This window comes from Carcharhinus amblyrhynchos, chromosome 31 (assembly GCF_965287045.1).
Source record: "Carcharhinus amblyrhynchos chromosome 31, sCarAmb.v2.hapA, whole genome shotgun sequence".
Lineage (NCBI taxonomy): Eukaryota > Metazoa > Chordata > Chondrichthyes > Carcharhiniformes > Carcharhinidae > Carcharhinus > Carcharhinus amblyrhynchos.
The window spans coordinates 14,815,264-14,840,989 of NC_137354.1; the positions used below are offsets into that span (position 1 = coordinate 14,815,264).

The following is a 25,726-nucleotide window of genomic DNA, read 5'->3' on the forward strand; positions in this document are numbered from 1 at the left end:
CACCTGCACTTGCTTAGGTACACAGAGAGAATTTAGCACAGCCGACGCACCTAACCAGCACGTCTTTTGGATTGTGGGAGGAAACCAGAGCACCTGGAGGAAACCCATGCAGACATGGGGAGAATGTGCAAACTCAACACAAAGTGACCCAAGCTGGGAATTGAACCTGGGTCCCTGGCACTGTGAGACAGCAGTGCTAACTACTGTGCCACCTTGCTGCCCCGTTTAGGGGGATGAGGGCATTGAGTTTGAGGAAGCCAAGGTTTCAGGGGAAAGGGCCATTGTTATGGCCAGACAAGGCAAGCATGTGTGTGAGATTCCAGGAAGGGGTGATGAGATGCAGTAAGTGCCCTGTTGGACAAGTGCCCTACACCGTGAACCTTCTTCTATTCCTCTAATTTCACTCTCTCACTTCAATATGAGGGTGAATAGTTACACATCAGGCTCGCAATGTCCTGACCCTTTGAAGGATGATGAAGCCTCCTTGGGCTGTGGAGCAGGAGGGGATGGTGTCACAGGGAGAAGGGGTTCGGATTGGCTGGACAACCCTGGAGACACCTGGGTGGATGAAGCCCGGGGGCGGGGCAGGGGGGGTTCACCTGCAGGTCCTCAACCCTATGGGTGTCCAAGGTTCCTTCTCTATGAACGGTATGCTTTATCTGTATAGTGCGCAAGAAACAATACTTTTCATTGTATGCCAATACATGTGACAATAATAAATCAAATCAAAGTTTGTGACCTTGTCTTGTGTAAAGACAGGTGGAGAGAGTGTGAGCAGAACGTGTGCTGGGGCAGATGATGAAGATGCCTGGCATCTGTAGGTGGTGAGGGGCACCATAGACAGGATAAGAACATGATCCCCATTCAACGTTGGTCAATAACGTGCTTTGCCCAGCTTTCCCAGGGGAGCCAAACAGAGATGTGCCTCTGCAGCATTGAGTGTGGCCCAGGAGCGTTAGGAATGCTTTTGCCTGCCCTTCGGAACAAACCGCTTGCAGTAAGATTGGAACCACCCCCCCACCTCTTAGGATCATAGAAACTCTTCAGCACAGAAGGAGGCCATTCGGCCCATCAAGTCTGCACTGACAACTAAGCCTTATCCCTGTAACCCCACAAATTTACCCAGCTAATTCCTCTAACCTACACATCCCAGCACACCAAGGGGCAATTAAATATGACCAATCCACCTAATCTGCACGGCTTTGGAGTGTGGGAGGAAACCAGAGGAAACCCACGCAGACACGGGGAGAATGTGCAAACTCCACACAGACAGTGACCCAAGCTGGGAATCGAACCTGGCTCCCTAGAGCTGTGAGGCAGCAGTGCAAACCACTGTGCCACCATGCCACTCATTTTCACCATCATCCAAACACTCCCCTCCTCTCCCAGTTCAGAGATTGGGCCCCCCCACCCACCCCCTGGGACGAGGTCACACCCCTTCCCCAGGATCAAGAGTGGACAATGTCCCACACTCTCACTGTCAGCTGCAGGCTCTGTGGTTGTGACCTGCTCTGGAAAGCTGTCCATCGAATTGGAGGAGGGGCCAGCCTATCAGGCTGACCTATGGGCAAGGATCAAGTTTGCAAAATAAGTCACAAGTTGTGTAGCCAAAACCACAAGACACAAGAGGAAATGTGGTGTCTGGACTGAAACTCTTCTCATCACCTTCTTGGAATCAGGAAATCCACTCCTGTCAACCTCAGGAGGAGAACATCTTCAGTAACATTCCTTCCTGATAGGGTCACATTCTAATCACATTTATGTATACCTGTATTCGTGATTCAAGGTCCGACTGATATGGATGAAGCTAACTCAGCGTTCAATCATCCAGTTATCCGTTATCTTCAAGTGAGCAAGTTCCTCTTAACTTTCCTGTCCCAAGATGTCCACACCCCGACGCCATTCCTGAAACGAAGGTTTAACAGACTTTGAACAGGCTGCTCCAGAATCACCTTCAGGTTCTGAGAATGGTAAGTCTGCCAGATGGAATCTGTCTTTTCTGATGATAATTCAGCCAGATAACTGAATCATCATCGACGTTTGAGTGTAGTTCTTTTACTTAACAAGAGTGGGAATTCTATATTTAAATCCTTTACTCCAGTGCAAGAACAGTATTATAATGTAAAGATCCAGTCCCAATGTCTCGCGGAGGCAGATTATTGTCTTGTTAGGACTAGTTATGTATTTGCTAAATGCTCATGAATTTGAACTTGGATTATTTATCCTAAGGGCCTGATTTTAACTCAATCAAAACGCATTCAATTTAACAGAGTTAAATTTAGGTTTTGAGACACTGTCTACAGTTAGCCAGTTTCCTGTCTCCTATCTTTAACCGTGGTGGGACATTGGTTGCCCTCAATTCCCACCGCAGTGTTATATCTGGTGAATCGTGCTTTCCAAAAGCACCTAATCAAAGCTCACAATGCAGTGTAGTGCTGCAGGGATGTAACACTGCCAGATACACTCTCCTTCAGATTCAATGTTAAACGGAGGTTTTCCCTTGCTCTCTGGGATGGGTGGAGCAATGTACATTATCTCATAGCATGATTGAAAGAAGGGCAGGTTCCTGATGTTCTGACAAACAGTTATCCCTCAATAAATGTCACAAACTAAAGACTATCTGTTTATTTCTTTGCTCTCTGTGAGGCGGTGTCAAAGGCTGTGGGCAGGTTGAGAAGGATGAGGAGAGATGGTAATACAGAGGATTTAATTTTAAAGTTTATCTATTGGTGTCGCAAGTAGGCTTACATTAACACTGCAATTAAGTTACTGTGAAAATCCCCTCGTTGCCACACTCCAGCGCCTGTTTGGATACACTGAGGAAGAATTTAGCATAACCAGTGCACCTAACCAACACATTTTTCGGACTGTGGAGGAAACCGGAGCACCTGACATGGGGAGAACACGTAGACTCCGCACAGTCACCCAAGACTGGAATCGAACCCGGCTCCTGGCGCTGTGAGGTAGCAGTGCTAACTACGATACCACCATGCCGCCCCGCTGTGACTTTGATCAGGGTTGTGTCGGTGCTGTGACAAAGCTGAGGTTGGAGAGATTCTAACATAGGTTTGTGGGGAAATGTGCGCGTGGATTGGGGAGGCGGATGCTCACGAAATTTGGAGAGAGAAAGAAACGTGATGATATCATATCAGAGAATTCCAACAGTGCAGGAGACCATTCAGCCCATTGCGACTGCACTGACCACGATCCCACCCAGGCACTATTCCAATAATGCCACACATTTACCTTGCTAATCCCCCTGACACTAGAGTCAATTTATCATGACCAATCAACCTAACCCACACGTCTTTGGAGCATGGGAGGAAACCGGAACACCCAGAGGAAACCCACACAGACACAGGGAGAATGTGCAAACTCCACACAGACCCGAGGCCAGAATCGAATCCGTGTCCCTGGCAATGTGAGGCAGCAGTACTAACCACTGTGCCACCCTTCTGACCCTGATGGGTCAGTGGTTGGCAAAAACAGAGAGGGGAAAGGACATATTTCCTGGGGAGTGGGGTAATGATGATGATTTTGTGAGGCAAGTAGCTGAGGTGAGGGAACCATTTACAATATTGGCTAGTACAGGGGCCAGGAAGGAATGCTGGGTGGCCAGCAGTAGAGTGGAAAAGGAGTCTGCTGGACAACATGAGCTCAAAAAGCAGATAGGAGCAGTGATAGGAGAGAACATAGAACATTACAGCGCAGAACAGGCCCTTCGGCCCACGATGTTGCACCGACCAGTTAAAAAACAATGACCCACTAATCTAAACCAATCCCTTTTCGTCCATAAACCTATCCACGGATCTCTTAAACGCCCCCAAACTAGGTGCATTTACAACTGCAGCAGGCAGGGCATTCCAATCCCTCACCACCCTCTGGGTAAAGAACCTACCCCTGACATCCGTCCTATAACTACCCCCCCTTAATTTAAAGCCATGCCCCCTCGTGCTAGCTTTCTCCATCCGAGGAAAAAGGCTATCACTATCCACCCTATCTAAACCTCTAATCATCTTATATGTTTCAATAAGATCCCCTCTTAGCCGCCTTCTTTCTAGCGAAAACAACCCCAAATCCCTCAGTCTCTCCTCATAGGACCTCCCCTCCATACCAGGCAACATCCTGGTAAACCTCCTCTGCACCCTCTCCAAAGCCTCCACGTCCTTCCTGTAATGTGGGGACCAGAACTGCACACAGTACTCCAAGTGCGGCCGCACCAGAGTTGTGTACAGTTGCAACATGATGCTGCGACTCCTAAATTCAATCCCCCTACCAATAAACGCCAAGACACCGTATGCCTTCTTAACAACCTTATCTACTTGATTCCCAACTTTCAGGGATCTATGTACACATACACCTAGATCCCTCTGTTCATCCACACTATTCAAAGTCCTCCCGTTAGCCCTATACTCAACACATCTGTTATTCCTACCAAAGTGAGAAAGGAACATTGTGGGAAAGGGGATACATTGTGGAGCGATCTGGCTCGATGGTCAGGTGGATGGAAGGCGTGCAGCAGCTGAGGAGGTGGAATGGATACTCACATTCTTAATGACAAAAAAATCCATGAATGAGCTCCTCGTACTCATTGGAGATGAGGGTGGAGGAAAGCTGAGAAGGAAGTGGGGATAATCTTTGCTCTCCGGATAATCCTGGAGTACTGAGTATTTAGCCAGAAGAGGGTGAGGACGCATGATATATTTTGGTCAGATCTAACAATGGATGGCCAAAGCAACTAGTGCTCCTTGTATTTAAAATAAAACAATACAAATATTGCCTTGAAAATCTACCATAAGTTGCAGTAACGTCTGTGATTAATAACATCCATCAACCATTTTAGATTCAACTCTGTGTGACTAAAATGACAGGATGCAGTTTAAAAAATAAGAATTTCCCATTTAAGGTGGAGATGAGAAAAATCGTTTTCTGTGAGGGTTGTGAATCTTCGGAGTTCTCTTCATCAGAGAGTGGTGGAGGATGAATGTTTTCAAAGCAGAGGTAGGAAGATTTTTGACTAACGAAAGAGTCAAAGACTATTGGGGGTCAGTGGAATGTGGACTTAAGGTCAGCCATGATCTTATTGAAGGGTGGAGAAAACGCGAAGGGCTGAATGGCCTACTTTGGCTCCTAATTTGGATGTTCATACATTCTACAATTTTTAACTCCACCTCTATAGAAACTAAAGCCAATATTTATTTTGTTCCTTTGCCTTTCCCTCAGTCTCCATGACAGGTCTACATATTGCTCCATTCCCATCATAACTGTCCTCAACTGCTAACATGCCTTAAAAATCTTTTCTTTGTCCCAGTGTTTTTGTTTGTATATTTGTTGAACAAAAATGATTGTTTTCACATATTATTTGATATGGAGTCACTCAATCCTGGTACGTCCAGAGTACAGCTCCCAGACTGAGTGAGACTCTACAGGGAATTAGTTACTTTTTCATAATCACAGAATCCCTACGGTGCTGAAGGAGGCCATTCGGCCCAACGAGTCTGCACCAACCACAATTCCACCTAGACCCTATCCCCATAACCCCACATATTTACCCTGCTAATCTCTTGACACCTAGGGGGAATTTGGCATGACTAATCCACCTAACCTGCACGTCTTTGGAGTGTGGGAGGAAACCGGAGCCCGCCCCCCGCCCTCGAGGAAACCCACACAGACATGGGGAGAACGTGTAGACTCCACACAGACAGAGACCCAAGCCAGAATCGAACACAGGTCCCTGATGCTGTGAGGCTGCAATGCTAACCAGTGTGCCGCCCAAACAGAAAACCTGGCAACTCCAATTTCTGGTACTGTTTTGAAGACGTTTTGAACCATAGAAAAGTCATCGTAAATTCCTGGCTCTTCGAAAGAACTGTGCAGTTAATCCTATTGCCTTTTCTTTATAGCCCTTTGATCTCCTCCCCCATTCCCACCCACCCCGCACTTTTTAAGTATATATATTTCATTTTGAAAGTTACTATTGAATTTTCTTTCACTGCGCACCCTTGTTTTGGGGGTCTCAAAGCTGGAGGGAGAGGAATCTGGTGTTCATGGATTGCAGGACACATGAACGTACACCACTAACAGTTACTTTTTATCTGGAGCACAATCGCTTATTCTATAACCAAATATAGATAACTAAATTTGTAGATCACACAGAGATGGATGGAAAGTATGTTGTGAAGTAGACATAAGAAGATTGTAGGTAGATACAGATGGTTTGACAGTGTGCAGAATTCATGCAGATAGAGTATAATGTGGGAAAATGTGAAGTTGTTCACTTTTACATAAAGAAAATGTGAAGTTGTTCACAGAAAGAATAAGCAGCAGAGCACCACACAACTGAACAACCAGTGCAGAATTCGAACGTCCGGTCTCCATGTTGTACTCGACGGCTGGCGATACCTCCAGGGCTGCGGGCGTCGCTGTGTGTGGAGTCCGGGCTGTACCTCGAGTACTGCAGGTGGAACTGTGCCCTTAGTCCGAGCACGACCTCCAGTGCTGCGGATGGCGCAATGTCGGGAGTCAAGGCAGCATCCCTAGAGCTGCGAGTGGCGCTGTGTCTGGAGTCAGGGCAATCCCTCCAGTGCTGCGGGCGGCGCTGTGTCTGGAGTCCGGTATCCAGGTTATGCGAGGCTGCTGGTGGAGCTGTGTCGGCAGTCCGCATTGTACCTCCAGGGCTGCGGGTGGCGCTGTGTCGGGAGTCAAGACTGTACCTCCAGGACTGCGGGTGGCGCTGTGTCTGGAGTTCAGCGTCCGGGCAGTGCCTCCCGTAGCTGCGGATGGCGCTGTGTCTGGAGTCCGGGCAGTTCCTCCAGTGCTGCGGGTGGCGCTGTGTCTGGAGTCCGGGCAGTGCCTCCAGTGCTGCGGGTGGCGCTGTGTCTGGAGTCCGAGCAGTGCCTCCAGTGCTGCGGGTGGCGCTGTGTCTGGAGTCCGGGCTCCGGGTTGTGCGGGGCTGCAGGGGACGCTGTGTTATGTTGCTGTGTGGAGGTGCTGGTGATGAAACTGAGTCGCGATCCGTTGGGCGTCCATCTGACATAGGGGCCGGACCCCGGCTTTCCGTGAAGAGGCAGAATCGGCTGCTGACACGGAGCGGGTGTATGGGGTAAGTAAGAGCCGCCCGGAGAGTTTGAAGTGGGCAGTAGCGGGGCTGCTGTTAAGGCCCAGGTGGAACGGCGGTGGGGCAGGGTTACAGCCAGAGCTCCATCGCTGACTGTTACCTCTGAGTGCCTGAACAATACTGTCTGCTCATTCACAAGCCTTTACCTAACAGGCTCTGTGATGTGAGAAGCAGGTCAGTAAGAAATCTGTCCAATTTAATTCATTCAGTGTATCTGGTTGAAGGTCAATGAAACCTAACAGATAAATACTATACTGACTGGCAAATAACTTTTAGGATCTGGTTCCAGTGAGTAGATTGTTTACTGGATCTGAATTCTATATTTTTTTTTAAGTTTATTTATTATTATCACAAGTAGGCTCACATTAACACTGCAATGAAGTTACTGTGAAAACCCCCTAGTTGTCATACTACAGCGCCATTTCGGGTACACTGAGAGAGAATTTAGCACGGCCAGTGCACCTAACCAGCACGTCTTTCAGACTGTGGGAGGAAACTGGAGCACCCGGAGGAAACCCACGCAGACGTGGGCAAAACGTGCAGACACTGCACAGTCAGTGACCCAAGCTGGGAATCAAACCTGGGTTCCTGGTGCTGTGAGACAGCAGTGCATTGCCCTGGGATAGATTCTATCTATCTCTGTATCTGTCACTGTATCTATTGTTAGTGTGTGTGAAAATGGCAGCTTTGTTTGTTATTACTCCAACTGGAAAATTAGATTGATATGGAAATTGTTTATTCAGTAAACATGATCAGAGGTTTATGAATGATGCATGTAAATTAGTGTTTGGGAAGCTTGTTTTCTTTCTATTTGGGTCAGAAGGGCGGTGCCATTTGCAAACGTACTAAATTACATGATTTCGTTTGTGTGTTGCTGTTAATGGGTTTAATTTGGGAGATCCTCAAGAAGATCAAAGATCAGTAACGGATCTATTAAGTTGGCAGACCCACTTGCCCGAATAATGAAGTGACCTGAAACCAGAAAGTGAGCTGCAGTCAATCTGTCAGGGGTACATCTGCAGAACGTGAAGCTACACCACACCAAACATTTACTCAGTGTGTGGCCACAGTGTCCTGTTGGAATGCATCTAAGTGGCCGACAAGGGCAAAAAGCCTGAATGCTTTATAGAATGATTAGTTTTATGAACATTAGCTGTGGAAAGATTATTTAATTTTGTGCATTCTACATATATTTGCACTTTGAGTTATCAATCTCTCTCGTTTGGGGGGAGGGGGGAAGATTCAACAGCCCATGTTTCCCCTGAGACCTGCCAAACTGAGAGAACTGGCTTCATGATTCTTATCCAATTGCAAACTGGCCACGATTCCCAGGCATTGGAAGGGCGAACAGCCTGATGAACATTTGGCAACAGTGTGCTTTTCTTCATATTGCTCAACTGATAATGACCTCATTTTCAGCTTCCTTATTCTGACTCATGGTTTCAAAGCTTGTGATTTGTACATGACCTGCAGACTTTATTCCCTTAATCATCATCCTTCAGTGTGCTATACTGGAATAGTTTTGGACTGTAAAATGCAGATCTTTACCCATGCCAACCTGTGTGTGGAGAATTTTTACAGCTTTGAAGACTAATATCTAGCATTTCTAGCTGTGCAGCAATCAACCAATCCAATACTGCTTACAGGAGTCAGTGACTTTAATCACCATCAATAGTTTGGTAGAATTTTCCAGCCCTTCCCACTGGAGTCTTCCAGTCCCGGTGAAGTCAATGGACTCTTGGCTGGCTTCGCGCAGGATGAAAATCGTGGCTTTTGCCTTTGGAGGTATGCAGTGAAAACCCTTTGCCAGCTGGGAGGCTGTAAATCTGAAGTAATATAGGCAGCACCATATTAATAATGAGCCAGTGTACACGTCCTCAGATATGACAGCTCAGTCTCCCTGTCTGAAATTGCATCCAGTGATGCGTGTGTAATGTCACCTGGATTACGCAGAAAATAAACGGGGGTTTCACAACACCAACTCAGTTTAAAGTTTGCAACCCAAAGTAATCAACTGGTGTGAATGAATGAATGAACGAATGTGTGAAGTTTTCCTCACAATTCTAATACTATTATTGGGCATTGCTAAACAGCCATCCTGTCAAATATTCTAGGCTGCTAAAATAGCACCAGTAACTGGAATGGCTATAGCTCCAAATCTTGCTTTGTACAACAAATGCATTTGAATACAAGAAGTCTGTATTGCCACACTCAATTTCTTCCCATTTTCTTATTGTGAAAAATGGGATATGCAGAATATTAATAGGATATTAGATAATTTTTACTCAAGTCATAAGGGCTGTCGACCAGACTTGGGGGAATTTACTTGCAGTTATTTGAGTGTAACCTTGAAGGGGACAAAATTATCATTTGCTCCGGAGTATTTCTACCCTTGGTTGCATGTCCTTGCATCCTAGAATTATAGGCTAAGATATGAAGTTGTGTGCCATATCATTTCCAAAGATCTGTCACTGTAACGTGACAGTTCAGCTGATACGGTAGCTGTTGGGCAGTAACCTATTAAACCTCCTGACTTAGCACCTGGGAGACATTTTGCAAGAAGTTCAGATATTAGTATGTCCTGTGGGTATTTGGGTCACTTATTGCAAGCAGGAGGGATACATGTTTGTTTAAGAGGTGAACTGAAAACAATTAGAGTAAGGTAAGGATCAAGTTTTACATCAACGTTTTAGTGCATGTGGTGTGATTAATTCTCCATATTCCAAGGCGCAGGAACTGAATCCCATGAATCTGATTGTCTTAATCGACTGTTTACTTATTTAATTACTATAAATAACAATATGTTACTAAATCTAATTGGTACCTTAGCTGCAGTATAATTGTGATGCAATTTACTTGCTGTAAGAGTGTGGAGGACTCGAAGACAAAGGATTCACATAAATGAAAATAGTGATTTATTTAAAAAAAAATCCTCAAATGTGCTCAATGACCCAGACAATGAGCATGTAAGGCTTACACTGAGTGTATGTAGTGAGTGAGGACTCGCATACAGATGTGGTCACAGAATCCTACAATGCAGAAGGAGGCCATTCGGCCCATCAAGTAGACAACGACCACCATCCCACCCAGGCCCTAACCCCCATGCATTTGCCCTAGATAGGGCCTCTGATACTAAGGGACAATTTAGCATGGCCAATCCACCTAATGTGCGCATTTTTTGGACTGTGGGAGGAAACTGGAGCACCCGGAGGAAACCCATGCAGACTCCGCAGACAGGGTACCTGAGCCGGAAATTGAATCCGGGTGCCCTGGCACTGTGGAGCAGCAGTGCTAACCACTGTGCTACCAGCACTGTCCCTGTTGCTGGTCATGAGGAAAACAACTATGGTAAAAGGCCAATAAAATCTTGTACGAATGATTATTTGCAGCTAACTTGGTCCGTTGTTTGCCTTTTTTAAAACTTGCCCCCTGCCTGCAGCTGAACAAACTTTCTGAGCTGGTCTTCTGTGCTGACTCTTATCAAAGTCTGATAGATTTCACCAACTCAAATAATTTAATGGGATAAATGACATTCTAAAATGTTTGTTCAGACCAAAAGGCGCTGACCTGTCCCAATTGTGTGTTCTGTTTTGTGGAATAGAAAGAATGATTTTTCTTGCTGTTGTTTAGTTGAGTTTTTGAAGGAAGGAATCAGCTTTCAGGAGAGATTAAAATGTTACGTGCTTCAGGGACGTTGGAACAGATTGCTAATTGTTGCTGATACTGTGATTTGTTGGCGTACACTTCAGAAAGATCCTGGGCAATGCTCTGTACTGTATTTCACTTTCAGCTGGAGCGGAGTGAGATTGCAGCTTTCAGTACAGTGCGAGTGGAATAGGAGTATGTGAGCTGGTGTTAAATTGCTACTTTATTTGCTTCTGTGAAGCACCTTTGGATGTTTGACTATGTCGCAAGTGCTGTATAAATACAGGTTGTTGTTCTGCAGTACCCTTTTCAAATGCTTTTTGAACGTCTGAGTTACACTGTTCCTCCTTACCTACCCTGCTAGTTACAGCCTCAAGAACCTCTAATAGATTTTTCAAACATGAATCTCTTTTCATAAATCCATGTTGAAACTGCCCAAATGTGATTTTGTAAGTGCCCTGTTACCTAAATAATAGATTCTAGCATTTCCCCTACTACTGTCAGAGAAACCGCCTATAGTTACTTCCCTGTTTCACTTATCCTACTTTCCTATGTTTGCTGCCTTCCACTCTATTATAAAATCCAGGGAATTCTTGAAGATCAAAGCCAGCATGCCCACAATCTCTGGAGCCACTCTTTTAAAACTCCAGGAATTAGGCTATCAGGTCTGGTGGATTTGGTTTCATTAATTTCTCTAGTCCTATTCTCGCGCTAGCACTAATTTCTTTCAGTTCTCATTCTCACTTGACCCTTGATTCCCCACTTTTGTCGGACTGTATGAAGTTGTGTTTAACATCCATTTGAAGATAAAGGGGGATTAATGGCTGTCCAGTATTTGGATTTTCACTGTGAAGGCTGATATAATATATTGGTTTGATGTCTTTGCCATTATTCTGATTATAAGTTTAGTTTTTCCCTAAAAGGGAGCTGTGTTTAGTTTTGATCTGTTCCCTTTCACATACCTATAGAAACAATTAAAATTATTACAAGCTATTTTATCTTTTTTGTTAATTTACTCGCATCTGTTTCCTTTCTGGCCATCTAAAGGAATGAACCATAGGTTGGAACTAGTGGCACAGACGGTGTGAGCTCTGTCACAGGGTTGGAGGCTGTTGCAAATATTTTGAAACAAACATTCAGAATGCTCTTCCATGTGTTGGGGCTTCTCAAAGCCTACCTTGAGAGAGGAATGAAACAGGATAACCATTGTACCTTTAAATAGGCATGGACGATAACTTCTGAATACATTGCATGCTTGTGACAAATCGTAGATGAATGATTCTGTTGGAAAAGCCCACGTTGACTTGGGTGTTCTGTGTATGAACTGAGAGGTGTTAAGTGGAGTCCATTGGTTGTCTTTGTCCTGCACTTCTGTACATTTCATTGTATTTACGTTAAAGTTTTAGTTAAAGCAACCTGAGTTCATTGACCTTAATCAACATTCTAGTTGCATTTTATCAGTCTCTTCAATTAAAATTGTTACAATCCAGCTGGGCGACCCAGGCTCTGTCCTGTAAACAACAAACCTCGTGTTTCTGACCTTGCCTGTACTGACATCCTGAGGTTGAAGTTTTGAGCTCATTGGCCAAATATTGCTGCAGATCACTTGAGCGTTCGGCTGTGATAAAATGCTTAAACTTTTGTGCGTGCGAGAGGAGAGGAAAAAGCCTGTATGTTATGTTTTTTATTTGCTGAAAATTCAAGCAGTATGTATCCTGAATTCCATCGGAACTTACTGGCGACAGAGTGACAGTGCTGGTGAAAAGGGATTAGAAATAGCAAAACATCAAGGTAACATTTTTAAAAGCCTTGTCTTTAAAGCATTGGAATCCATTAGTTATTTTCCGTACACAAGTGCCCCAGTTTTATTTGGCATATTAATAATGTGCCAGTATTCTCTGTGAATCACAAAAACGATCATGCAGAAATGGCAAATAATTGGGAAGGAAGGAAAGTGGAATGTTAGCCTTTACTGCACGAGGGATGGAGTGGGGCTGCACCTGAAGTACTGTTAGGCTCCTTTACTTAAGGAGGGATGTATTTGCGTAGGAGGCAGTTAATGTTCACTAGGCTGTGGAATGAAGGGGTTGTCTTATGAGGAAATGTTGAGTAGGTTGGAATTTAGCAGAATGAGAGATGATCTTATTAAGACATCTGTAATTCTGAGGGGCCTTGACAGTGTAGATGCTGAGAGGATGTTTCTGCTCATAAGACATAGAAGCAGAATTAGGCCACTTGGCCCATCGAATCTGCTCCGCCTTTCAATCATGGCTGATATTTTTCTTGTCCCCATTCTCCTGCCTTTTCCCCATAAACCCGATCCCCTTATTAATCAAGAACCTATCTATCTTTGTCTTAAAGGGACTCAATGACATGGGGGGACACAGTTTTGAAAATATAGAGTCACCTATTTGAGACTCGTGGAGATGCCGGCATTGGACGGGGGTGGGCACAGTAAGAAGTCTCTCAACACCAGGTTAAAGCCTAAAAGGTTTATTTGGAATCACAAGCTTTCAGAATGCTGCTCCTTCATCAGGTGCACCGAAAGGTCATGATTTCAAATAAACCTGTTGGGCTTTAACCTGGTGTGGTGAAACTTCTTATTTGAGACCGAGATGAGAAAATTTTTTCTCACAGAGAGCCATTAGTCTTTGGAACTCTCTTCCCCAGAGAGCAGTGGAATCTGGATCAGCAAATATGTTAGTTAGGCCGCTTTTTCATCCACAAGTGTTATGGTTTAGAGACAAGAAAGTGGAGTTAGGGCCACAATAAGATCAGTCATGATCTTATTGAATAATGGCGCTGGTTCCAAGGGCCAAAAGAATTACTCTTGCTCCTATTTCTTATGATCTATTATTAATCAGTTGCCTTTAAATATTTGTAAGGGGTTAAAGTTCTTACTGTGCACGCACTGTGGAACAAGTTGCAAGACTATTCATGTATATGGTTTGGAAAGTTGCGATAATTCTGTAAATAAATAAAAAATAATCAATGATAAATTGCCAGTGATATGGCACTAGACTAATTTAACCTGGATTGTGAAATCCTAAACAGTTTGGAGTTGGGCAGACGTTGGCTAGCAGTGTCAATATGGTGCACGATGAGCTACAAGTTTGAAAATCACCAAGAATGAAACTAATTCCAAGTGCTTTTATTGTAAACTTAAATTTAAAAATTGTATTTAGTGGCAAGAGCTGCTGTTAGTTGATGCTTCTGCTTTTAAAAAGTGCTTTATAATGATAATGTGCTGTCGGCAAAGATGTGCCAGATCCTTAGCAGCGACAAATAATGGTAAGTGCTTCTGCCACATGTATGTCTGTGTTGTACTGGTCCAACTGAGTTCTTCTTAATGACTGGGGGAGTTCTGAGGGCTTCCTGTAGTATAAACAGTGCTTGAACCTCATGGGTATTGATTCTAACTGCATCAAGCAGTTCTAGCTTTGTTGTTCCCTGCCAAATTCATTCACTACTCTAGGATTATCCTGAAGAGTAAGGTTAACCCCTTTTCTCCATACATCTACCAAACATAAACTTGCCCAACTACCCTCTGCATGCGAAGAGCTTGAGGACTGTTTTTTGGTCACAAAGATTGAGACCATCTGTTCATCGCTGCTGTTGCAACTCTGTCACCTCTTGTTCACTGCGTCAAACCACCTTCAAGGATGATCTTCACCTCCTTGCTAACCTTAAGCCTCCGTGTTTCTGTAGTTTCCTGCTTTCCTTTGACCTCTTTCCTAGGGGGTTACATAGATTGGAGAAGTTGGAGCTGTTCTGCTGGAGACAAAAAGATTGTGAGGGGATTTGATTCAAACCATGAAGGATCTGGACAGAGTGGATAGAGAGAAATTGTTGTTCTTGGAGAAAGGGTTGAGAACCAGGGTAAGTTGCACAAAGTTGACAGTGGAGACTGAAAACTTTAGTCTGGGAATTTGATAATTGCAGACTTTCAAGGGTTGATTTCTTTCTAAAGGTTAGTCAAAATGCTAGATGTGTGTTTTACGTTCAGCAAATTGTAGTTTTCTTCAGTGTTAAACAACCTCACTGCTAGAGATAGCTGTGGTTAGTCAATTAGGTAACTAGTTTGAACTGGTTCCCCAGCCAGCAGCAGCAGCTGACTCAGCTCATAGGGATCTGAGCTAATATAAATACAGGAGACACATGGAGCAGATCACTTGAAGGTGATAGTGGAACCCCGAGTGAATAAATCTGGTAAGCGAGAGTTCAGTGCAGAGTGGAAGGAGGTGCTGATCTGACGTTCACAAGAAAGGAGAAGTCCAAGAGTGGGAGCTAGAGACAGTGAACCCTAGCAGTGCAGCCTGGAGGCATTAATTAGGTGTGCAGCCAAGTGTTTGATGAGTTTTTAGTTTTTTCCTCTCTAAAATGGGACAGTAGTTTATTCCAGTGCTGGAAGATGTTATGTATTATACTAAATTTGTAGCATAATTGGTTGAACTCCTTAATATAACTCTGCACAATCATTGGGTAATACTGTAAATTTGAAACCTAATTAATTGACTAAAAGCAGAATAAAGATGGTGAAGGGGGTGGGGTGGGTGATGTGTTACAGTTGAAGCATATGTGTACTGATGGACACCCGTATGATCCATGGTAACCACGTCTGCAGTAAACATTTGCAGTTCGTGGAAGTTCAGCTTGGAGTTGGTGAGTTGGAGCATGAACTTTGGACACTGCAGAGGGGGACAGTTGTTCCAGGAGGCAGTCACACCCACTGAGACTAGGTGCTTCAGACCAGTGAGAGGAGTGTGTGACCAAGAGAGGGGGGTACGGGAATTCAGAAGGTAGCAATTGTCCCAACAGATTCAATGTTTTTGCAGCTTGTGTGGACGGGAGCTAAAGGGTGGATGAGCAAACTGACCATAACACCGGTGCAGGAAACCATTCAAGTTGTGTAGAGTTGTGGGGTGATGCAAAAAGGAACATACCTGCAGTCAGGGACAATATCATTAGACATCTTTCTTCACTCCAGCCAAAATTGTGAGCTTTGAAGGTCATGTTGTCTGCCCAGCGCCAGGGTTAAGGACGCGCCCTCAGGGCTGGAGAAGAATTTGGAGTAGGAGGGGAAGGATCCAGTTGTCATGATCCATGTGGATAAAATGACAAAGGTTCTGCTGAGGGAGTTAGAGCAGTTAGGGACAAAATTTAAAAAGCAGAACCACGAAAAGATAATCTCTAGAATACTGCATGGTTCGCAACCAAATTGGTGAAGGGGAAACAAGATTAAAGAGTTGAATGCATGATTGTGTTGGGAGAAATGGATTCTGGTTCATGGAGCACCAGGACTGCAGAAAGTGGGAGCTTTTTACCTGATCTGTGATGGGCCAAGTATATAAATCACAAATGAACCTCTTTGACTAGATTTGTGTCTCTGCTACAGCACTGAAAAATCTCGAATCGAAGCTTTAAATGACATCCCCTTAGGATTGACCTTGTTTCATTCCGGTGTTGCCTATTCAATTATTGCCACAGTGTTTCCAGCAATGAGTTTCTTCCTGACCCTGCATGCACTCTTACCTCTCCTGTCCCTTCAGGATGTATTGCTGTGGTTCACTGAGGAAGGAAATATGGCTGTGGCTTCAGGATCTATGTTTGGAGCCCTCTTATTCATTGCCTTTACATTGACTGTCCTAAAAGCCCACCCCTTGATCCAAGCATTTAGTCACCCCTTATAATATGTCTTTTTTGGCTTGATATTACTGCATTAAATCATTTGTATTTAAGTAATACTTTTGGTTTCTTAACATCAATTTAGAAGTATGTTTTATTTGTATTAGTCAATGTTTTTGGCTTTACTCACTCCTGTCCTCGCAGCTGTTGGCATTGGGTATTTTGAATCTTGTATTCCATGCATGTTTGCAAATCTTTGTTCTGTGTGTGACATTTGCTCTGAAGTGATGCAATCTGGAACTCCTGGTGTCTGGCCAGGTCTTATCAGAGCTAATTCAGCTCCCTGTCCTTTGAGAGGTAATGCTGACACGCTGAAACCACCCATGGCACTGTCAGGAACAGCAGATGTTCTGGTTTGCTGTTCATTATTTCTCCAACAACAAATATCACCAAAAACTAACAGACTGACAGGCCATTCATCTCTATGCCTTTGCTTAATAACAGCCACTACATGATAAAAATAAATTGTTGTGAGAAGCACTCTGACTAGCAAAGATGCAGTACTCTGCTTTGGTAAGTATTGTCATCATCAACAAGTAGGCAGGAATAATTTGGATTCGAGTCCTGAATTTGCCCCTTGTTATATTTTTGTAATGGCCTATAATGCCTTTTTGATTTGATTCAATTTATTATTGTCATGTGTACCAAAATACAGTGAAAAGTATTGTTTTGCCTGCTATTCAAACAAATCATACCATAGGTCTCAAGAGTTGCTATAGTCCTGTACCATCTTGGAATATGGATACGGTCAATCCATAATGAGAGAAGTCCCACATCCCCATTCTCTCTCTCTGCTCCCTGTATTGTGGGGACTGGCTGCAAATATTTTAGGGCTTTGTGTGGAGGTTATGTTTTATGAACTGAAGGAACATGAGCAATAGGAAAGAAAGAAATGAAGTTTTAAAATAAACTAAAAACAAATTGAAGATAGCAACTTGCACGATGGGTTACTTATTGATTTTTGCGTTTTTCATCTTTACTTCCATTGGTAAATGTCCATTTCTTAATAAATTCTTCAGTCCTTGATTACGTTTTACAATTCAGCATGTGTTAACTGTGGAAGGTCACTGTATTAATGATGACAATACTTACTAAAGCAGAGTACTGCGTCTTTGCTACTCAGAGTGCTTCTCACAGTGATTTTTTATCATGTAGTTATTTACGTTATCATAGATTCCAATTTTCGTCTGACCAAAGCAATGTAGAAACCTTGTTCCTTCAAAATTCTTTAAAGTGGCATTTAAACCAATTGTCTTCAAGTTTATGTTGTGATTTAGAGGGAAACTGAAAGGAGTGACGGAGATAAGAGTAAAGAGTATAGAACAGAAACAAAGCCTGTGGAGGACTAATCGCTGCCACAGTTGACTGAAATATTCAATCGGGGGCAGATTGTATAGAAATAAGTTGGATAATGGAATGAGGCAGAATTGAAGCTTTTGCCACCCGTGGTAATGAAAACAGAAAATCTTGGATAAACTCAGCAAGTCTGGCAGCATCTGTGGAGAGAGAAACACAGTTAATGTTTCAAGACCATTGACTCTACTACAGAACTGGAATTCTGTAAGAGCTCTGTTGCATTCTGGTTCCATAGAACGGTCAATGGATTGAGTTTATCCAGGTATTTATTTCAGATTTCCAGCATCCGCAATATTTAGCTTTTATTTCAGTTGCCTGTGGAACAGATTATAGAAATCATAGAAACCTCACAGTACAAAAAGAGGCCATTCGGCCCATCGAGTCTGCACCGACCACAATCCCACCCAGGCTCCACACCCAATCCGTACATATTTTGCCCACTAATCCTCTCTAACCTATGCATCTATGGTCAATTTAGCATGGCCAATCAACTTAACCTGCACATCTTTGGACTATGGGAGGAAACCGGAGCACCCAGAGGAAACCCACGCAGACACAAGGAGGATGTGTAAACTCCACACAGACAGTGACCCAAGCCGGGAATCGAACCCGGGCCTCTGGAGCTGTGAAGCAGCAGTGCTAATAGTGTGCTGCCATGCCACCCAAGTTATATTGAGGTCAATGTAATCCACATTATAATGAGGTCAAAACATTCAGGAGGAACTAGGGAAGATTTATTGAATGGTGGATGAATATTTTCCAAAATGAATGTAGCAAATGTTATGTAAGCTCACTCAATACTGAGGACAACTGCATTATCACATACTATTCATACTATTTTCAATCTTTGGTTTTGATTTGATTTATTATTGCTACAAGTATTAGTATACAGTGGAAAGTATTATTTCTTGCGCACTATACAGACCAAGCACACCGTTCATAGAGAAGGAAAGGAGAGAGTACAGAATGTAGTGTTACAGCCATAGCTAGGGTGTAGAGAAAGATCAACTTAATGTAAGGCTAGGTCCATTCAAAAGTCTGATGGCAGCGGGGATGAAGCTGTTCTTGAATCGATTGGTATGTGACTTCAGACTTTTTCCCGAAGGAAGAAGGTGGAAGACAGTATGTCGGTGTGTGAGGTATTTAATTACTGGCTGGAAGTGTAGACAGAGTCAGTGGATGGGAGGTTAGTTTGTGTGATCGATTGAGCTTCATTCATGGACCCTTTGTAGTTTCTTGTGGTCTTAGTCAGAGCAGGAGCCATACCGAGCTGTGATACAACCAAGAATGCTTTCTTTGGGGCATCTGAAAGTTGGTGAGAGTTGTACCTGACATGCCAAATTTCCTTAGTCTTCTGAGAAAGTAGAGACACTGGTGGGCTTTCTTAATTATAGTGTCGGCATGGGGGGGATCAGGACACATTGTTGGTGATCTGGACACCCAAAAACTTGAAGCTCTTGACCATTTCTGCTTCGTCCACATTGATGTAGACAGGGGCATGGTCTCCTTTACGCTTCCTGAAGTCAATGACTATCTCCTTTGTTTTGTTGACATTGAGGGTGAGATTATTGTCGTTGCACCAGTTTACCAGATTCTCTATCTCATTCCTGTACTCATCATTTGTTTGAGATTCAACCCGTTACAGTGGTGTCGTTAGCAAACTTGAAAATTGAGTTGGAGGAGAATTTGGCCTCTCAGAATCTGCTTTTCTGTTAATGCAAGATGTTGACGCAAACCAGTTCTAAACATAAAAGTATTTTTCTTGCATTGAAAATACTGTGGAGTATCTTAACATCTTACAATTTAACCCGTGCTTAGCTTAGTTATTGAATGCTGGTCAGCAGTTTTGGGTATTCGAGTCCTGATGTTAAAGAATTGCCTCATCTGCTACAAGTAATTAGGAGGCCCTTATTAAGTTGTTCAAATATTAAGCTGCTTCCAAACAGCAGCTGTGCTGCAGGCAAATGGTTTGCTTGTCTTATGTAACTGGCAGAAACGTAAACTGGACAGAAAGGCTTTTTTTATTTTTAAACTGGAACTTTCCCATTGCTGCAACTCTTGTCATCCCCCAGCCGCTGAACTTTTGATTTAATTTATTATTGTTGCATGTATTTGTATAAAGTGAAACGTATTGTTTTCTTGCGCGCTATACAGACAAAGGACACTGTTCGTAGAGAAGGAAAGGAGAGAGTGCAGAATGTAGTGTTACAGTCATAGCTAGGGTGTAGAGAAAAATCAACTTAATGCGAGGTAGGTCTATTCAGAAGTCTGACAGCAGCAGGGAAGAAGCTGTTCTTGAGTCGGTTGATATGTGACTTTTGTATCTTTTTCCCGACGGAGGAAGGTGGAAGAAAGAATGTCCAGGGTGCGTGGGGTCCTTAATTATGCTGGCTGCTTTGCAGAGTCAATGGATGGGAGGCTGGTTTGCGTGATTGATTAGAACTCCACAACCACTGGGCTCCCTGCACATTGATATCAAGGTGCAGTACCTTGAAATCAACAGCAACAATGCAAGCTGCTGGTTTGAAACGGTTGTACATTTTGTTTCTGTTGGTTAAATTAATGGTTACTTTATCCTTACTAACAGCAATAACTTGTAATTTTTTAAATTCATTCGTGGGGCATAGGCGTCACTGGCTAGCCAGCATTTATTGCCCATCCCTTGTTGCCCCAGGGCAGTTGAGAGTGAACAACATTGCTGTGGCTCTGGGGTCATGTGTAGGCCAGACCAGGTAAGGACGGCAGATTTCCTTCCCTAAAGAACATTAGTGATCCAGATAAGTTTTTCTGACAATTGGCAATAGTTTCATAGTCATCAGTAGATTCCTGATTCCAGGTTTTTATTTTCACAAGTAATTACAGTCCTTATAACATAGAAACATATTTAAAGTTTATTTATTAGTGTCACAAGTAGGCTTACATTAACACTGCAATGAAGCTACTGTGAAAATCCCCTAGTCGCCACACTCTGGCACCTGTTCAGGTACACTGAGGGAGAATTTAGCACAGCCAATGCATCTAACCAGTACACCTTTCGGACTGAGGGGTAACCAGAGCACCCGGAGGAAACCCATGCTGACACAGGGAGGATGTACAAACTCCTCACAGTGACCCAAGCTATGAATCAAACCCAGGTCCCTGGTGCTATGAGGCAGCTCGCTCAATACAGAGTGAGTATTAATTTCATTAATAATCATTAATTTCAATGCAAGGAAAATACTTTTATCTTTAGAACTGGTTTGCGTCAACATCCTGTATTAACAGTCAAGTAGATTCTGAGGCCAAATTCTCCTCCAACTCGATTTTCAAGTTTGCTGACGACACCACTGGATTGAATCTCAAACAAAGATGAGTGCCACTGTGCTGTCCCTTTAAGGCACTTCAGAGGCCTAATATGAAATAGCTGGACATTGAGTTAATGCAGGCCATGACGGATGTTGTTTTAAGAAGTGCTTTGAAGAAAGAGAGTAGTCAGGCCATTCCAAAGCATGGATCCTAGACGGCTGAAGACAAAAATCTGCAAATGGTGGGGCAGAAGGAGAGGGGGATACACATTCCGAGGAACGTAGAGAGCAGAACGGGGCTGGAAGTAGTTGGCGATTAAGAGAATCAAGGCAGTGAAAGGATTTGAGCTTGAAGGTCAGAATTTTAAATTGATTCCTGGTTCTCCAACATCCCCAGACTGCAAGGTTGAATGAGACTTGGTGCAAGAAGGGATATGGGCAGAAAGTTGTGGATGCGCTGATGTTTACAGAGGGAGTCTGACTAGAAGAACATTGAAACTGTTGGGTTTGAATGTAATAAATGCTTGGGTAAGAGTTTAGGCTGCTGATGGATTGAGGTAGGAGTAGAGGTGGGTTAGTGGTGGAAGTAGACAGCCTTTTTGCTGGGCAGGATATGAGATTGGAAACTCAGCTTGGGCTTGAGTAGGACTGTAAAGTTGCAAACAATCTGCTTTGTTGGAAGTGTTGATTGGAAAAGGGTAGGGTTGGTGAGAAATACCAATGTTGTCAAATATGGCCTTTTTAAAACAATAAATGCAATGGGAGCAGAGATGCTGAAGATAATACAAGATTAAAGGGTGTTGGTGAATATGGAGAGAGAGAGATTTTGGGAATAAAAGGAGGTAGGGAATTCAGAGGCCAAATTACAGCAGGAGCTGAGATGGAGATTAAAATTGTCAAGAAGTAGGAGTCACTTGGTGTTGAGACTGAAGGGGCAATGGAGGGAAATATCTTGAGGATCAGTTTTGGGAGCATTTCATTATTATATTGACAGACATTAAACAGTATCTTTTTCATTTGTAGTGGAGAATAAATTAGTCACTTTGAGTTGGATATGTAGAGGACAGGAGCAAATCAAATGCAGTTCTGCGTTTAAACACTGAGCACAAAGGTAAAGAATTAGTTGTTCCTGCAGCATTACTGTATATTTTTATGACTGTGTTGGTAGCTTGATTTGTATCGATGATTCCAGCATCTTGTTTCTGTTGGGAGAATATTAGTTGCAATTTGATGTTACTGATTTGACGCTGCTTCTTTTCCTAGTGTAGACTATCTCTTGAATGTTCTGGAACACATTTAATAGTCTGAGGAGAACTACTCGTTCTCTTTTGCTTCCCCACTGGCCACAGGATAATGCCAAGTTGTTAATGAACCCTAACTCTATTTCAAATGCTTATGTCTGCTCGATTTTATTATATATTTTGAGGAGCGGCTTGCTTGTTGTGCAGGGCTGGGCTGAAGATATGTGTCACAAACGGCAGAGAAAGCAATTCAAGATACTGCCTTTGGAGTTAGTTTTTTCTTCTGCAATGTATTAAGGGTGGGGTTTCATCAATTATCTCTGACATGATTACCCACTTGGTCAATTGGGATATTTTTGTGTGAATAAACCACCTTCTGCTCAATTATGTTTATTGAAAAATGATTACGTTCAAAGGTGAATTCCCAAAACAGATTTTTCAGTGAAATGCAGTCACATCCTGTTAAATCCATCTTTTTTATGTGCCATGGGATAGATTGCACCAATCCTAATAAAACCATGGACTTAGATTCAAAACATTTCTGAAAGCATCTATTTTAGATATGGATTCACATTTCCGAGAAACGTCTGCATTAATGGGCTTGAAGCCTGTGCTAAAAATGGTACAAGAGACTGCAATGCAATTTTTACAAAATACAATATTTATTAATTGTATTTCATTAGCCAAAGATTGGTAGCTAAGGTTATTTATATCTATATTAAAGAGCATTCTTCCTTCAAATGATTTATTTAATTTATTATTGTCACATGTATTAACATTCAGTGAGAAGTATTGCTTCTTGTGTGCTATACAGACAAAACATACTGCTCATAGAGAAGGAAACGGGAGAGTGCAGAATATAGTGTTAAAGAGTTAGAATGAAGTTTTAGAAGCAATTTAGAAGACCGGCAGGGACAGGCAATGTCTTGTGTTGAATTGTCCTAGTAAAATGAAGAATCCTTATTCTTAGAAACATTCTGCAATACAATGGTAAAAATATTTTTTACACTGAACCAGATATTCTGCAAAGTAACCAAATATGTATTTCCACTCACATACACAAAACAAAAACAGAAAAATGCTGGAAAATCTCAACAGGTCTGACAGCATCTGTGGAGAGAATAGAGTCAATGTTTCGAGTCTAGGTGACCCTTCATTTAGCTCTGACGAAGGGCCTTTTCTAGACTTCAAAGGTTGGCTCTACTCTCTCTCCACAGATGCTGTCAGACCTGCTGAAATTTTCCAGGATTTTTCTGTTTTTGATTCAGATTCCAACATCTGCAGTTTTTTGTGTTTGTCTGTACTTCCACCCAGTTGTTTGACTGTTTGTGTTTTTCATTTTACAGCTAAAACATGACGGGGAGTCACTTCACTATCAGACGCTGGACCAGCAAGCATGTGGCCAAGTGGCTCAAGGAGGAAGGCTTCAGCGAATATGTTGATCTTCTATGTAATAAGCACAGACTGGATGGTATTGCCTTGTTAACTTTGACCGAAAATGATTTACGCTGCCCGCCTTTGGAACTGAAAGTGTTGGGTGATATTAAAAGGCTTATGGTATCTATTCGGAAGCTGCAAAAACAGCATAAGGATATCTTGGCGGAGATGGGATATGCCTGTGAGGAATGCCTTGTTGCACACGCTGGTAATTCATTGCAAAGCAAAGACTGTCAGTGTAACGGTGTGGATCATTCCAGGGACAGTGGCGGTTCTAGTGGGGACTTGAGAACTGAACAGTATCAGAATGGTAAATACTACAAACACCAAGCACGAAGACTTGACTCAGAGTTTTGGAAGACAGCTCTGAGCTCTGTTTACGTATTTGTAGTCTTTGGGTTTACATCGATTGTTATGGTAGTAGTTCACGAGCGTGTGCCTGACATGCAAACTTATCCACCCCTACCAGACATATTCCTGGATAGGTAAGTATTACGTTAATGTGACTTTGATTTATACTTTTAAAATAACTTTTCTCCTAATAGAGTAGTTATTTCTAGATGTTCAGATACAGCTGCCTTCGCAAACCTGAGAAGCTATTGTGGGCGGCACAGTGATTAGCACTGCTGTCTCACAGCACCAGGGACTTCGGTTCGATCTCCAACTTAGGTCACTATCTGTGTGGAGTTTGCACGTTCTCCCTGTGTCTGCATGGGTTTCCTCTGGTTGCCCCGGTTTTCTCCCACAGTCTGAAAGACATGCAGGTTAATCGCATTGATCCGAACAGGTGCTGGAGTGTGGCGACTAGGGGAATTTCACAGTAACTTCATTGCAGTGTTAATGTAAGCCTTACTTGTGATTAATAAATGTTACTTTATTTCTGTAGCCCAAATGTGGTCTACTCTTCTGAAGCATCTAAGGCAGTTTTCTGGAACCACTCAGCAGGTTAGGCAGCATCTGTGGAGAGAGAACCATTTAACTTTTCAAGTCTGCGACCTTCACGTTTCTTTCTCCAAGCATGCTACCAATCCTGATGAGTGTTTACTGATTTTATTTCAGATTTCCAGGGTCCACAATGCTTTATTTTAGTAGAGCAAATTTCCGTCACTTATCATTCCCAAAATGCTTCTAATCTATTTTGTCTTTTCTGCTCTCCTTTCTTCACTTACTATTTACCATTAAAGAGGTATGGAAATCCACGTAATAATCATTCTGCAATTTTACTCCTTTTTCTAAATTTTAGTTGGGCAGAAAGCATGATTCGAATATGCAAGCTTTAATTTCTTTTAATCTTTTGGCTGAAATTGCTCTTATTTCCCTCCAGCTTTGTTAGAGAAGGATGAGGCAGAATCTGTTTACAGTCCACTTGCTGCTCTGATCAAAGCATTGCCGAGAACCCATGTTACACTCTCCTGATCATTTCTCTCCATTTTTTACAGTAATCCACTTAGCCTCTGCTTGCTCCCACTCTAATCAAACCATACTGGAGATTTTCTAGTGCTATGGGAATCAAACCTCTTTCGTCTACTCGAAAATATTTCACTTTTTAAAATTACAACAATGCACATTCGTGGACACACCCTAAATGAGGACTGGCAAATTAAACTTTGAATTTAAGATCCCTTTGGGTTGAGCCCCTGCACTCAGTACTGCAGGAACTATTTTATACTGATTTGTATTCGAAGGCAAATGGACATTGGCCCATAATTTCTGAGAGGCAGGGTATTGTACTGGGGTAGTCACCCAAAGATGTGTTGGTGGACCTCGTTGGAAGATTGCAGGTAAGAAATACTTGGCAATTGCCCGGGATTTCTGTAGGGCACTTGTCCTGTCATGGGAATCATGCTGATTTGAATTGCTAATGCCGGATGAAAGCTTCTGACTGTTTTACAATATTGGTTATCCAAAAACAATAGGAAGAATTAAAACTACTCCTAACTCCCAGGTGACCCAATCCCACT

At 43.0% G+C, this 25,726-nt stretch overlaps 1 protein-coding gene across 1 annotated transcript in view; it reads left to right on the forward strand.

Moving 5' to 3' along the window:
• The first annotated feature begins 6,958 nt into the window (after positions 1-6,958).
• The window catches only part of samd8b (sterile alpha motif domain containing 8b), a 39,372-nt gene continuing 20,604 nt past the window's right edge, over positions 6,959-25,726 (forward strand). The window contains exons 1-2 of the mRNA XM_080215693.1: positions 6,959-7,102; positions 23,675-24,250. Coding sequence (XP_080071819.1) covers positions 23,682-24,250 — 569 coding nt within the window. The 5' untranslated portion in view covers positions 6,959-7,102; positions 23,675-23,681. The remainder of the gene's footprint in view (positions 7,103-23,674; positions 24,251-25,726) is intronic.